The 16,591-nt window shown below is 35.7% G+C and overlaps 1 protein-coding gene across 1 annotated transcript in view; it reads left to right on the forward strand.

Moving 5' to 3' along the window:
- KLHL1 (kelch like family member 1) overlaps positions 1 to 16,591 on the forward strand; it is a 242,966-nt gene that overhangs the window by 99,400 nt on the left and 126,975 nt on the right. The window contains exon 4 of the mRNA XM_069802592.1: positions 3,672 to 3,868. Within this exon, the coding sequence (XP_069658693.1) occupies positions 3,672 to 3,868 (197 nt within the window). The remainder of the gene's footprint in view (positions 1 to 3,671; positions 3,869 to 16,591) is intronic.

The raw sequence follows: 16,591 nt of genomic DNA on the forward strand, positions 1-16,591 counted from the left end.
TTAAAAGGATTTAGTTCTAGCCTTTCTAATTCCTTGACACTTCCCATGACTTCACTGGTGCATCCTTACTCACAGCTGTCTTAAGAATGTTGAAGAGTCTTGCTATGAATGGATAAATGTGTAATTACAAGAGAGAAAAAATTTACTGTGCCCATGAGGTAAAATGATATTACTGTGTGTTATGGATATGAGTTAAAACTTGTTGCCTGTGCACAGATTAAGTGAGCAGTACCTACTGAGCAGTCCCACCATATTTGTATTGATACCTCCTGGGCAGTAGCTGTGGGAGGCTGATTCCTGTGACACACACTGACCTTATGAACATCATGCAAAGGTGGTCAAAGATGCAGTGATTGCCTATACACAAAATTATTTGCAACAGTGTAGCCTAAGGAGTAAAAGAAGGAATAAAAGTAAAAGATATGATGAAAAAAAAAAAAAAAAGGAAAAAATCCCCAAACTGTCCCTTAACTTGGAAAAAGATTTAGCAAAAAAATAAAGATATCAGGGAATTTTTATATATTATCTCTGCTTCACATTTGGTAATGAGGTAATAAAATTTATGTATTCATTATAAGAACACATCCTAAAGACAGGCATTTTAATTTCTGCATAAGCAATGCCCATAAAATTTGTCACAAATAAAACAGTAATTTAGAATAACAATTAGAATCCATTAAAGTTCTTTTGATTGTTTTTTTTCTCATATATTTTTTCATCCTAATTAATGTAATACAAAATGAGATTTTAAGCTTTGGATAATTTGTTTTGCTCAGACCAAAGTACTTGTGCAAGCTCCTTATTGCCTAAAATTGTGAAGGGGAGGTGAATTGAAGAAACAGTAATATTAATGCCCCCTTGAATATCCTATTAAACGTTTTTCAATAGATGCTTGGATCTTCTAATTGTCAATATGAAACTGTCTGAGGAGTTGACATTGTATATACTGAGCCTCTTAACAGCTTTTTTTCCAAACTCTGATCATGCTGAACATTTGATATCTCAGAAGAATTTGCATAAAAATGTCATAGCACCCTTCTGAAAAAGTGAATACAGCCCTTGTGACCAAATTCATGAAGGTGTCTTGATGTTTAAAAATGACAATAAGTAAGACTTTGAAAGCATTTAGATGGATTAGATACCTACCTATCATTGAAGCTAATGCTTTGTAAAAGCAGGATCCTGGAGAGCCCTATCTTACTTCCTACCATGTTTGTGCAGAAAAAAAAAGAAAAAAAAAAAAAAAGGGGGGAGGGGAGGCAGGATAAGACACTACTGAAAGAAAGAACAGTAAACTCCTCTTTAACTCAAGCTGAGTGTATTTTTCTAGCTCTTATCCTAGATATATCAAGTAGTAAATTGGTGTTTCTGAATTTAGTTAAAAATAAGTCAAGCTATAGTGTAATCATATCTCCAGATCTCCCAGAAGCCGTTATATGTTTACTCCCTTGATTAATGTGTAAGGCAGACACTTGTTCAGAGTCTTCCATAAAAATGTGAAGGATGTCCTTTAAAATGATCATGTTGGTTACATAAATATGTAATTTAGAAAACAGATCATAATTTTTATTGACTTAAACTTATTTTAATCCTACTAGTTCCCAACTACTACCCTACTAGTACTAGTTTTCCTTAAAATTAACAGAAAATATCTTCGATTTGAAAATAAATAGATAGATGTGGCTTCAACTATTTCCTTCGGGTTCTTCTCCTAAGGCTACATTTAGTGATAAAAAGCTTTTACCTTTCTTCATAAAGGGTGATGATTCTTTCAGTTCTTACATCATTCTGTAAACGTTACCTGGATCAGCTTTGTAGGGCCAGAGACTTCTTCAAGCTCATCCTTGAAAAATAAATAATATATAAGAAAAGCAGATTTAAAACTCCATTTTTCTAATTTTGTATCCATCAGCACATTTCTCAGTCCATCTACTTTTCACAGCTGTTTTGCACATTTTTTTTTCTTCCTTTTGGTACTGGGATGATCAGTTTTTATTTGAAAACAACTATCTTTTGATAGCTTCCACATGACACAGGGGAACTATATTCTAGATAATAAATAGTGTGTTGAGCAAGTCGTTACCTGCAAGCATGCAGCAAATGTGGGAGTGACATTGATAAATATATGGGTCAGCCAAGAATCAGCTGCTGAGCGTGCTTTCTGACCACACTGCATAAACGTGTGGTGGACAGAAATGATCAGAAAAACATAAAAAGATAACATAAAAAGAAACTTAATGCAACATTAATCGAAGCATAAAAATAAGCAGAGGAAAACCACTGATATTATGCTGTGTACTTGATTTGATGCTCTAACCTTTGCAAAAGGATGTATTATAACTAAATCCAGTAAAGTATAACTTCCCGGTTTCCATCCTATATTAAAAGCTCCAGATATAGTGAAAGGAGAGAAGGTCAGATCTTCAGTGTTATACTTATTGTATTTTGGGTTTGGTATTGCAATATAAAACAGCTTTTCTTTTCAATGGCATTCTGTGAAGTTGAGGATTTTAGAACTCCTCTGTGCCATGTGATAGAACTATTAAGATGTGTAGATTTCTCTTTATGTGACAACAAATATAAAATTTGTGTGGGGAAAAGAGTGAGTTTATCTAACTGTTGAACTATATTACTTTGAACAGAAAGATCAATATACACTTAATCTTCTTACAGTTTGAAATGATCTTTCCAAGCACAGCAAATTAAAATCAGAAGTGTTAGTTTCTTACAATTTATATTATATTTACACATTTTAAATTCCTATTCTTTTTGCCAGTTCTCCAAGACATCCTTGCGATCTCTAATTTATAGTTTCTTAAGTTATTAATGTACAAGATTTGTAAGAAATCCTTTAAAAATGAATATGGGGGGAGCATGATGACAAGAATGATGCTTATTTCTCACTAAAAGAAATAATGTTTTAAACGTATTTTATTCTATCTTGTATCAGTCTGCCAGATAAAGATAATGACTTGTGAAGTTACAAAATTAAGTGCAATATAAGTATTAATTAATGAAAGATAAATATTATGCATCCATATATGTTCTTTTAGCTAATAATAAAGTTTTTCAGAAGAACTATGTGCTAAGAGAGGCCTCCCATATGTTACTCTGATATAGTTAATCACAAAGTCACATTACAAATAAGCAACATGAAGTTTGAAGATTTTAAGCCCTATTTTGAAGATATTTTTATGGGTTTAGTTATACTACATTAGGCAGTTATTTAATTCTTTGCAGGGAGGTAAATGGCTGTGAGTTTTTCTCTGTACCGCTGAAGATAATGCAAGTTTTATCAGCAATTTCAATGAAAAAAAAAACAAACAAACCCCACAGCCTGATTGATATCCAGAGACTTACTCAGATTTTAGTCTCATTATATAAACAAAACCATCATTCCCAAGTCTCCTCTTCCTTTCCACACTTTACAGTCTCTCTTTGTATTCCTATTATATAGTTGAATTAACAGTAGTTTAAAAAGAAATGTTTCTAATACTGTAGCGTTCAGGTCACTGAGGTGTCCAGTCAGAGAGACTAATCCTCCTTCTATTCACTTTTTCTGTAGAGTTACTTATATAGACCTAAGATTATTTATAAAAGATCTTTTAATACTGCATGTTTTGTAAACACCAAATAAAGAAGTTTGCATGTGTTATCAATCCTTTTTTTAGGCTGCCTGGAATTGAAAGAAGACACCATTGAAAATCTTCTAGCAGCTGCCTGCCTCCTCCAGCTTCCACAAGTAGTAGAGGTTTGCTGCCATTTTCTAATGAAACTTTTGCACCCATCCAACTGTCTGGGAATACGAGCATTTGCTGATGCGCAAGGATGCACAGAGCTTATGAAGGTGGCTCACAGCTACACCATGGTAAGGCAGTTTCAGAATATCTAAATTATGATCTTGTGAATCCTCTGTATCTTCTGTAAGTAAAAATATCTTGTTAGGTTTTGGCTTGAAATTGTTCTGTATGTGTATGGAACTTTATTACATAAGTGACCCTTTTGAAACCATAGGAATGGTAATTCCTCTCAATGTCAATGAAGTTATGAAAATAGGCATGCTATGATGAATGCACTGTCTGCTGAGTCAGAACAGTATATGCCTTAACTAGATGCATGTTCACATACAGGTGATAAAAGTAAAAGGTATCTGTAAGTCTTTAGAATACTTTTTAATTATGCTTCCTTTTTCGTTAGCTTTAGGGAAGCTTTGTAACTGTCATTGGTATTGGGTTTGTGTGGCAAGGTTTTGGTAGCGGAGGGGGCTACCGGGATGGGTCCTGTGAGAAACTGCTCGAAGATTCCCCGCCTCCAAGTTGGACCCGCCTCTGGCCAAGGCTGAGCCTGTCAGCAATGGTGGTAGCGCCCCTGGGAGAACAGATTTAAGAAGGGGGAAAAAAAGTTGCTACGCAACAGCAACTGCAGCTGGAGAGAGGAGTGAGAATATGTGAGAGAAACAGCCCTGCAGACACCCAGGTCAGTGAACAAGGAGGGGGAGGAGGTGCTTCAGGTGTCAGAGCAGAGATTCCCCTGCAGCCTGTGGGGAAGACCATGGTGAGGCAGGCTGTGTCCCTGCAGCCCAGAGGGGACCCCATGCCAGACCAGGGGGATGCCTGAAAGAGTCTGTGACCCTGTGGGAAGCCGCGCTGGAGCAGGCTCCTGGCAGGACCTGTGGCCCTGTAGAGAGAGGAGCCCACGCTGGAGCAGGTTTGGTGGCAGGACTTGTGACCCCATGGGGGACCCACGCTGGAGCAGTTGGTGCCTGAAGGACTGCAGCCTGTGGAAAGGACCCACACTGGAGCAGTTCATGAAGAACCGCAGCCCGTGGGAAGGACTCATGTTGGAGCTGTTCGTGAAGGACTGTCTCCCATGGGAGGGACCCCACGCTGGAGCAGGGGAAGAGTGAGGAGTCCTCCTCCTGAGGAGGAAGAGGCAGCAGAGACAAATGTGACGAACTGACCAAAACCCCCATTCCCTGTACCCCTGTGCCACTGGCAGGGAGGAGGTGGAGAATTCAGGAGTAAAGTTGTGCCTGGGAAGAAGGGAGGGGTTGGGGGAAGGTGTTCTAAGATTTGGTTTATTTCTTATTACCCTACTTTGGTTTGATTGGCAATAAATTAAGTTAATTTTCCCCAAGTTGAGTTTGTTTTGCCCATGACAGTAATTGGTTGAGTGATCTCTCCCTGTCCTTATCTCGACCCAGCAGCCTGTTGTTGTATTTTCTCTCCCCCATCCCACTGGGTGGGGGGAATGAGTGAGCAGCTGTGTGGTGCTTAGTTGCTGGCTGGGGTTAAACCACGACATCGTTGTTCTGCATGGTGTCCCAGTTTCAGCTGGGATAGAGCTAATTTTCTTTCTAGTAGGTGGTATAGTGTTATGTTTTGGGTTCAGTATGGGAAGAATATTGGTAACACACCGATATTTTCAGTTGTTGCTAAGTAGTGCTTAGACTAAGTCAAGGATTTTTCAGCTTCTGATGCCCAGCCAGCAAGAAGGCTGGAGGGGCACAAGAAGTTGGGAGGGGACACAGCCAGGGCAGCTGACCCCAACTGGCCAAAGCGGTATTCCATACCATGTGACATCATGCCCAGTATATAAACTGGGGGGGGATTTGGCCAGGAGGGCCTGATTGCTGCTCAGGAACTGACTGGGCATTGGTTAGTGAGTGGTGAGCAATTGCATTGTGCATCACTTGTTTTGTATATTGCAATTATTTTCTTATTATAATTTTTATTATTATTATCATCATCATTATAATTATTTTCTTTTTTCTCTGTCCTACTAAACTGTCTTTATGTCTACCCATGAGTTTTACTTTTTTTTTTTATTCTCTACCCCATCCCACCAGGTGGGGGCTAGCGAGCGAGCAGCTGCATGGTGCTTAGCTGCCGGCTGGGGTTAAACCATGACACACAGAAACAATAATAAGGGAAGTTTTGTGTAGGGTTTGTTTTTTTTTTTTCCAAGCATTATCCTATCCTTTTATTCATCTGTGAATTGGATTAGGGCAGAAAGTTGAAGACAAAAAGAATTTTATCTGACAATATTTTAAATTATTCTAGTTACACCTGACAGAACAGGTATGGTATTAATATTAAAAATTAATCAGAATCAATGCAGCAAAAATATGCTACTTATTCAGAAACTAAGTCATATCAGTAGCCATTTGATTCTTCATAGTTTGACAAAATTAAAAACATCTGGCTCATGAAATTAAACTTACATAAAGAGTAGATTACATATCATATCTGAGAAATAATGGTCCCTTAAGGTCTATAGTGAAATTATTATTGAAGTAATAGAGCAGGTTTCAATGAATCTGCTTTGCTTGTCCAGCAGTTATGTCCTTATTTTATTTATTCTTTTCTGTAATTAATACCATGTTGTAATTCACAGGTTTAACTGTGTTTTTCTTACCACTACAGCTCAGGTAGTTATGCCCATTTTACACTTATGGAGCTAGTTCTGTGACTGGTTTTAATTTTCTCTGTATTTAGACATCTAAAACATAGTTTTCCAGGTCCAAGCTAATAAGTTTAACATTCGTCTGTCAGTGGAGAGAAATAAGCTGTCAGAGCAGAATTCATCTAATCTACCTTGAAATGAGATAGCAGTAGAAATGAACAGGTATGGGTTGAAAAAATTGAACCTTTTTATCAATATGTTTTTTAGATTTATGTATTACTTTGATATTTTCACTTTTTTTGAATGAAAAGCAATGTAATGAACAATGAAAAAAAATTTAAAACCCTAATAGAGAAAACCCTTGATTTAAAAAAAATCTCATGATTCTTTGAAACAATTTATTGAAATATTTTTGCGGTGAATGAAGTTACTCATTATAGTACATTTGAAGACTTGTGACTGATACATATCTGATTGATCACAAAGTTCAGAAAGATCTGTGCCCATTTCTAAGATATTAGGTATATTATGTAATTGATTATTGTTTTTAATGGTCAGGTCTACAATCTGAATTACGTATAATGGGAAAATCACCAACGAAAGATGGTAGATCTAAAAGGAAGTCAGTTGTAATTAATAAGCAAGCTGTGATGTAACTATAATTACATTTGCAAGCATGCATGATAGTCACACATTCTCTTTGCTGGAAAAACAAATAATCACATCTATTCAGTTATGCAATTACAATATTTTTTTCTGTACATGATTGAAGTTTAATCCTAAAAGTTAAGCTTTGTAGTGCATGACATTTTCATAGTCATTGTGTTACTGCATTTAGGTGTGAGGCAGCTCGCATCTATTTGCTTTACTGTTCTGTGTTAAAGGGTGTGGATGACCAGCTGTGACTGGGGGAAGGGTGCCTTATTGCCTGTCTTGACTACAACACTCTCTATCAGAGCGACTCTGCATAAGAGAAGAGTGATTATTTCTTCTGCACGCATGCATAACTGGGAAAAACTTCTACAGTGCAAGGAAGGTACCCTGCAGAGTGTGATAGAGGAACAGCAGAGAGACCTTGTAATGTGAAGAAAGGGTAGGAAAGTGACGAGCAGAGCAAAAAGCAGATGAGATGCATAGTCTCCAAGGTGACAGAAAGCATTATTTTTTCCTTCAGACTCCAGGGAAAGAGTATGGACTGCAATGACAGCAAACATAAAGTAGGGCAAGGGGAGTTTGTTAACAAACTCCTCCTGTCTTATGCAGAGGATTTGAGGGGAAGCCCTCTTTAAAAAAAGAATGGGAAAATCCTTGTTTTAAAAATATCTCATGCTTTCAAGAGAACTTCAAGGCCCTTTCTTTAAAGCTTTTCAGGGTGCTTTCTTTAAGAGTTTCAAGTGATGTATCTCAAATTCTGGCTTTCTGAATCCTCTTCCAAGGTGTCATTGCAAAGGCTTGTTTGTTGTGAATAGGAAATAATAGTACTCCCTTAACTCTAGCATATTGTGTGGTCGTTTGCTAGTAAAAATTTACCATTCTTTGAAAGCTATAGAAAATAAATAGCTTAAGAAGTTTCTGATATGTAGTCAGAATAACAGATTAGTGAATGCAGCTTTCAAAGTTTGGGTGTTTCTGCTTTCTAAAGAAAAATCTTTTTTTTTCCATAAAAATGTGAAACGTAAAACAGGTGAAGTGAATTTTCCTTAGCTTATTGGCTTAAATATTTACTTAAATTATTTATCATATAAATAGTGGAATTGTTAGAAAATTAACCTCTCTGATATATGAAAAGCACTTACTGGGAGAAAACTTGGGGGAGAAGCTTTGACAGCATTTGAGAGGAGTCTAACGGCTTTTGAAGAGTGAAATAATATTATGATTTCTTTCTACACTTTTTCAAATCTTTAGAAGTACTGAGTTTTTTTCTGGATATTTCGCACTATAGTGCCAGAGTATTTTAATAATATATCAGTTCAGTAAATAGGGAATTATAGCTGATTATCTGAATAGCCAGTTCTACAATGCTAATCGTCATAACATTTTCTTAATAGAGGAAAAATAACAATGCTAAATGGAGTAGAAACAGATGTCCCCAAAGTAAAGAAAAAGTGAGATGGAGTAGAAACAGATGTCCCCAAAGTAAAGAAAAAGAGAGGGTAATGACTGAAATTATATGCCTTTCATCTTGTTCTTTGCATCTACAAAAATATCTACATCAAGCACAAGGAATTCTTTTGACCCCATTGTATGTGTCTTACACATTGTAGCCAAAAATTGTCAAAACAAAAAATAATAATTTTTATTATACTAACCATAATGCTATAGAGAAATAGAGCTAGGCCTGACCAGAAATAATAGTGCTGTACCATAAAGTTTTTTGAGGTAAAAAACCCTCAAAGAAACAATAATTCTACACTGATTGTGGGAATGGGGAGCAAGACAAAGTTTTTCAAATAATCTTGCAAAAATAGATTTATAGACATGGCATATGCTATAGAATGTGTAATAATTTTGAGATAATGACTCAAGGTAAATCACATCTTTGAATAATTTTGCTTTTTAGTTAACTGCATAGGTGAAATTAAATGTTAAAAAAAAAAAAAAAAAAAATTTCTCTGTAGCCCTTAGTTGAGGTACTCATTTAAAGTGCTGGAACCTTAGGATAACTCTGACTGCATTGTACCTGGCAAATGTCTTACAGCTTTCCTCCACCAATTAGTTTTAATTAGAAAGTCATTCACAGTTGTCTTCACAATAGCATTTTAATGAAAATCAATGTATTTACATCAAAATGGTTTGCTTCATTGAATCTCCATAAATGTTTTAATCTTTGTTTTTCAAAAGAAATTTCCTTGCCTAGTGTCTGACATGATATTTTAGAAGTTCTAAATTAAACTGTTGTTCATTAAAAATAGTTAATAAATTATATATCTATATTTAAGATCAGCTTGCTTTGTGCTTTCACATAATGTGTTATGAGGGCAAGACATCTGAGCTTGGAAATTTCTTTCTATTGAAGAAGAAATAGCTGCTAAAGAGCAGACCACTGAGTTTAAGAATCCTGTTGACTTCAGGAGATACGTCATTTCCAACATGTGTTTTCTGTCACATTAAATAACTTCAGTTTCTCTCAACCATGAAATCTGTGGAAGCCATGAATACAATTTTTTATTTGCAAAGTTGACACAGGTATGTCCAGACTTAATTCAAATGTGACAAACTTTTTTCAAAATGCAGTCATTGCTGAGCATGGAGAAAGCTTCTAAATGGAAGTAAAATTCATTAATTGTACAGTTATGTATCCCTTTCCATGAGCAGAGGTATAATGTCCCTGGTATTTACTGAGATATTTAGTCTTCGGTGTCAAATCTCTAATTGTTCTTTTGAAACGTAAAATCTTAAGTGAGGAAAAGAAAATGTGTGCATGGAGGAGGGGAGGCAGTGAGGAAATGAAGAAAAGAAAAATAGTGAAGGAAAACCAGAGAACATTTGAAAAATCTTTAGAAAATAAACTTGCCAAATAGCAAGTTATGAGGTTGGTGGGGGAAAAGAGGAAGGTAGACTTCATAAAAAGTTAGTGAACAATGAAAGTTGGAGATTGCTGTTTGCATTTCCTGTACTTTTTATCAATGAAACTTGGATTGCAACATTTTAAATTAAAGCATTAGAAGCAAGAAGTTAAAAATAAGAGCAAAACTGCAGTTCATTGGTTTATTTTTTTTTGACACATCAGATTTAATGTAGGTTGTTTTATTTCTGAGGTATGAAGTTGCCCTGCCAGTGTTTTATGGTGTGATTTTATTTTTTTTTTAATGAATCTGCTAATTTAAATGGCATCACAAATATTCATGTTTCTATTGATTTAAGACTTCTGTACTTCTTAATTACAATCTGAGTTTTTACTCAGCTTTTACTTAGCTTGTCAATTTCTGTAAATTTTCAATCTGCAAAGCCATATGTCTGATAACTTTAAATTCCTAATTTATTGTCAGAGTTATATGATAGTACAGTGAAATACGTGTGATGTCTTATTAAGAAAACAAAAGCAGCAAAATGGAACATATTAATAAGCTAAAGCAAATGCATTCTTCTAGCAAGCATTTTTAGTGACAGTTCTTTATTCTTCTAGTTATTGGGGGTTTCATATGTAAGGAAGCTAACCTCTAAAGTCAGCAATTTATCAGCTTGTCATACTTGTCGTGGTGTATGTTCTTATCTGTCTTTTTATAAAACAGAATAAAGTCTAATTCAAAATTGTGATGGTAACCTTGTTGGGATGCAATTCTTTTTAGAATATATGACTTTTTATAATATACTTTATTTTGAACCATTATATGTTTATTGCTGAAAGTTTTTAATAGACCATGCTAGTTTAATGAACTCTGTGGCCTTGATGTGCCATTAGCCCTTCTCGTAACAACTGCTTTTCTACATTAGTAAATACTGAGAGAGGAAAAGTATGTTATATTTGTCCTTAAAAACTAATTGCAGTTTGGTTTTAAAGCATGGGAAATTCTTAAAAACTTTATTCGTACTTGGTAAGGTTTTGAATACAACTGTAGTTTGCTTTCGCTCTTCCAGTAAAGAACATGGCTCTGCTTGTGTTATGATGTACAGATAATGCTTATAGAACTTTAGTGTGTGACATTCCAAGTTATGCTACCAGTTTCTTCATCTCAGTATCATGCCATTTGACTGAAGCCCAATTGATTCAAATGGAAAAGTGAAATACCTTATAGATAAAACTACTTAATCTGTGAGTCCTTTACCTCTCAGGAAACTTCACTTGAACCTCAGTGATCATTGCATCTTGAAACTGCAGTTTGACTATTGAGATGATAGAGCTTGTTCCACATTACTGTTTCACCATATTCCAAGATGAATTGCTAAACATAAACTTGGAAAATCTTCAAATTACTTTGATGCACTGAGTAGGAGGATGGCCATAAGTAAAATTTCCATGACCAGAAGAATGTGTATGAATAAAGTGATTGATGTGATTGTAACCAAGTCAAAATGTTAGCAATATAAAGGACCCTGACATACGTTACAGTTCCAAGCCTGGGAGATGCAGAATGTTTGCAAGTGCCTTTGAATGAAGTGGTAGAAGGTGTTTAGTCTCTCACAGATGCAGTTCTGTGCTTCACACTGCAAGGGTTGTTAGTCCCAGCACAGCAAAACATTATTCAAACTTAATTATAAGCACATAAGTAATCTCAGTGACATGTACTGACTCTATATAGACCCTTTAACTTACTGAAAATTCTGATTGTACTGCAAATGGAGCAACTGTTTCATTTATGTGAAGCGTGTGCCTTATGCAAATTTTTAATGATCTTTTATGGTGAAGAGCTTCAGTGGTCATGTTATTAGTTATGTTTATTATCTAAGCCACAGAATTTCACAGTTAAAACTTGGTGGGATGGAGTGGGGAAGGAGTGGTATGTAAAACCTTTCCTATCCAGTTCCATTTGCAACAGCTCATCCTGAAGCATATTGAGACATTGTAACAATACTCCATATTCAAATTAAGAAAAATATTATTGAGATATTGGTAGATGGTGATGACAGTCATTAATGAGTTGTGGTTGTACATTCAAACATCAGTGGATTATTAACAGTTTTTCAGCATATGCTGTTTAACATGATTTATATACAGGGTCATCAGTTGGCTTTCTACTATTTAAATAGCTGACCAGATATTGGTCAATAGATACTGACCAGATAACAGCTTTGTTAACTTCATATCATACTTTGTTTTGATCACTTTGACCTCCTTAACATCACATTAGTGACATATGGATAAATAGACAATGAGATGGGTGGAAAGCTGACTGGACAGACAGGCTCAGAGAGTTGCGATCTGTAGTAAAAAATCCAGCTGGCAACCAGTAAATAGTGATGTTCCTCAGGGATCACTTCTGGGTCCAATACTGCTTAACAACTTTATTAATGATCTAGATGATAGGGTGGAATTCTCTCTCAGCAAGTTTGCAGATGTCACCTAACTGGCAGGGGGAAGATGATCAATATGTATGAGGACAAGGTTGCTATTTAGAGGGCAGGCTGGAGAAATGGGCTGACAGGCACATCACAAAGTTCAGCAAAGGGAAATGCAAAGTCCTGCATTCTGGGGACAAATAACCCCATGCTCCAGTACAGGCTGGGGAGCAACTGTCTAGGAAGCAGCTCTGCAGAAAAGGACCTGGGGGTCCTGAGGGACACCAAGTTGAATGTAAGCCAGCAATGTACTCTGGCAGCAGGAAGGCCAACAACATCCTGGGATGTATTAGTGAGACTTAACAAGTTGGAGAAGGTGATCCTTCCCTGTTTGGCACCCATGAGACCACATATGAAGTGTGGTGTCCACTTTGGTGTTCCTCAGTACAAGAGAGACATGGATATACTGGAGTGAGTCCCATGGAGGTCACTGAGCTGGTTGGATGCTGGAGCACACGGCATATGAGGAAACTCTGGGGGAGATGGACCTGTTGAAACTAAGGAAGAGAGGTCTAAGAGAGATCTTAATGCTCTCTGCAGCTACCTGATTGGAGGATACAGAGAAGATGGTGCCAGACTGTTGTGGAGGTGCGAGTGATAGGCAGCAGACACAAACTGGAACATAGGAAATCCCGATTGGATATTAAGATTTTTAAATTTTTTATTTTTTTTTTTAACCCATGGGGGTAGTCAAATACTAGAAAAGCAACAACCAGTGGAGTTTTGGGGATCTGCTCTTGGAGGTATTTAAGACTTGACTGGAAATGTCACTGAATAACCTGACCTATTTAGATGTGCACTGAGCAGGGAGTTTGACTAGATGATCTCCAGAGGTCACTTTGAACCAAATTCTATGAGGCTATTAAATGTATCTCCTGTATGTTTTCAATGGTCTTAGATATGAGCTGTGTATCCAGGATAAACATGAAGCAAATGTTCAGATTTTTTTTTTATTTCATTTTTTAAGTAATGTGCAACAGATGGGATTACCAGAGCTAACATTTAATTGACTTTTATTAGCCACAAGCTATTGGTAGCATGTTAGCAACAAGTTAGCAGTAACACACTGAAATTTTAAAGCATTCTGTGATTTTCTGTTTCTTATGCTCTGTCAGGCATACATTTCCAAAATATATTATTGAACAAAATGTCCTACTTGCACTGTAAATAGCAAATATAAATCTGCAAGAAGATGTGTGCAGGCTGTGTTCAGACTTCATGGCATCCTACACTTAATGGATGATCTGTAAGATGTTTTTTCTTAGGATAGATAGTGCTCATAGAAAACTAGAGTGACTCCAGACAGCAACAGAACTTTTTTTATTTGTTTTATTTTGTGCTTTATTGTTGCTTCTTCATAAGCCCTATTTAAACATTTGTCTAGCCGCCTAAGAGGATATTGTGATAGATTACAGTACTCGAGCCACTACGGAAGTCTGTGTCACACACTGGAACGTGACATTGTTGCTCATATTTCTGAATGTTTATTTGTCTAAAAATGCACTATGTTATGTTCTGAACACTTGGAGGAAAAAAAAAAAGGAATAGTTTGAGGAAGATACTTTAAGAAAAAAACTTTTGCAATAGGACATTTCCAACCATAGCAGTATTTATACTTGGAACAATTTATTGTTTACTCAACTGGAAATGTTGCAGCTACTGTAGTGTAATGAGAACACTGCGTTTAGTACACACTGCATGCACTTTCAAAAGTGAATTTGTGTTCTAAGAACTATTTAAGTTTTTGAGATTTTTGACTCAAGTTTAATATAAATTAAGTATGTGCAAGAAATTATCTTGGGACATGCTGGGGAAAAAAAAACAGTCTCATTTAATTGGAACATAAAATGACTCCATATACCTGTGACTAAAATGGAGATACTAATCAATTAAATGTATTTTTCAAGGAGAGAGGATTGGAACCAGACGATAGAAAATAGTAATTGCTCTGGTTTATGCTTTTTACCTTCTGGATTCTAATCACAAATTTGGAATATTCAGTATAAAGGAAATCATGTAATGTAAAAGGTTATACAAACTATTTGAAACTTATATAATTGTACACATATACAACTTACTGTTTATTCCTGTACCACTGAAACAGAAGTCAGAAGATGCTGTGTCAAAACCTTGCTGAAGTGTCACTGATCATTTAGTCTCTGGGACTCTTTCTAAATTAGTAATTCTCATTCTTCTCTTACACATGGCAGGGTGTCCCTGGAACAAATGTTACACATCTCATACATTTTGACATATGGATGTGGAAAAGTATGGCTTCCTATATTAAAATTGCTTATATATTTTCCTTTCAAAGGAGTTAATTTTCAATACACTAGCTTGGACTAAAAAAGTTTAATTATGTCTTTACTTAAAATGCTTCTTAGGTCTGCACAGAATGCTAATTAAAGAAATCAGATCTAGTTAAATTTTGATTGTTAAGGTTGTTATTTTGGGGCTCCAACTATTTTTTTGGTTCTTTTTTTAAGATCCTTTCTCTCTCTCTAGCATCCTTTGGTCTAGTAAAATTAAGTTGAAAATATTCCAAATAAACCACAGTAATTGAAATAAATAATAAAACCAGAGATGCAGAGATGCAAAAGAAAAACATTTTGGAAGTCACTGTATCACTTACGTCTGACATGTAAGTATATTTTTTGAGGTTTAGAATTTTCTCCATTTTATCACTTTAAAACCATACTAGCAATACACAGAAGTGAAAGACTAAAACAGTGCAAACACAAACAAGAGTCCCAAATTCTTGTGACTTCCAAACAAAACACAAAATTTGATCTTTGCATACACAACTAAGCTTAGACTACTTTATTTTACTTGAAAATATGAGTTTATTAAAATATTACAGTAGCATTCTTTTTTTTTTTTGTTTAAATCATGACATTAAACTATTATTATGACTCTTTCTTCCAATTTCTTTTTTCTTCTTTTCTTCTTTGAGAAGAAATTGTACTTTGTAGATCACTTTTCACACTTCTGGCATTTTTAAGATTCTTGTTTGAAAGTAATCATCAGCACTTAGCACAGTGTGCTGCTTTTTTATAAGTTCTCCTTAGTACAGCTGTGACATGGCACGTTACAGTACCACTCCATCAAGACACAGTAGGAGAAGAGGAAAGTAAGAGCATTTCAAGAACTAGCATATGGACAGCAAGGTAATTAATAGGAAATAGAAAAGACAACTGCTGGTAGTAAAATGCTGTGAAATCTACAGGAAAATAGTTAAGTAAATAGTCTATAGTGCATTAAGCACAATTTGATGACTTCTTTATCATCAGGAACTTCAATTTTGTTGCCTAAATGCCACATTAAAAAGGTTAGTATGACAAAATGCTCTATTATTCCTAGAAAGTGCTGCTATGAAAAGTAACGCTCTCATCTGAATGATCTTTTTACGTTATACACAGGACTCAACAGTTCCTATGGTTTTAATTTGTTTTTCAAGTTTGTTCTGCATATTCAGCAGCAATGTTAGTATCCCATTGAACTAATACTTACTATTCTTCAGAGTGCTAGCAGAAATATTACTTCATATTAAGAGTATTCTGATATGCTCTTCTTTCTTCAGCGGGTCTGATGATGGTTTGTCTGTCAGGTCAGCAGATCTGCATCTCAACGTCTTGAGTGAAGAATATATCAATTTATAAATCCTGCTTCATCTCACTGAACTGTAGGCATAAATAAATTACTGTCCATAGAGGTAGCTCAGGGCAAGCAGACTCTTAACCTAAAAAGCATTGGTGGGTGCCTAAAATCAGTTAGCATGAATCTGTGTCAGCACATACAGAACTCCAAATATCACACTAAAAAAGCACTCCAAAGACAGTGAATTTTGGAGGATTTTCTTAGCATTCATGGACAACAGTGAAGATGAGAATCAAGACAGCTGAATTTTATAGCTGTAAATTCAAAGCCTTTGAATCTGCAAACTAGTGTAAAATAAAATACTTGACATTTGTACATGTCTTTGGCAAGATTGAAGGATATGTCCTAGTACTGCGGATAAACATTCTTTTTTTGTTTTCACGAAAGGGTATGCAAGGGTGGCTAAATACAAAAACCCTCGAGAATACTTATACCATGTGTGTAGTAGAAGACTAGAAGGTGAGGGCTAAATCCTCTGAAAATATAGTATGTGTTGAAGTTCCAACTCAGGAACACCAAGAAAGTATGACAT

Source organism: Haliaeetus albicilla, chromosome 15 (assembly GCF_947461875.1).
Source record: "Haliaeetus albicilla chromosome 15, bHalAlb1.1, whole genome shotgun sequence".
NCBI classification, from domain to species: domain Eukaryota; kingdom Metazoa; phylum Chordata; class Aves; order Accipitriformes; family Accipitridae; genus Haliaeetus; species Haliaeetus albicilla.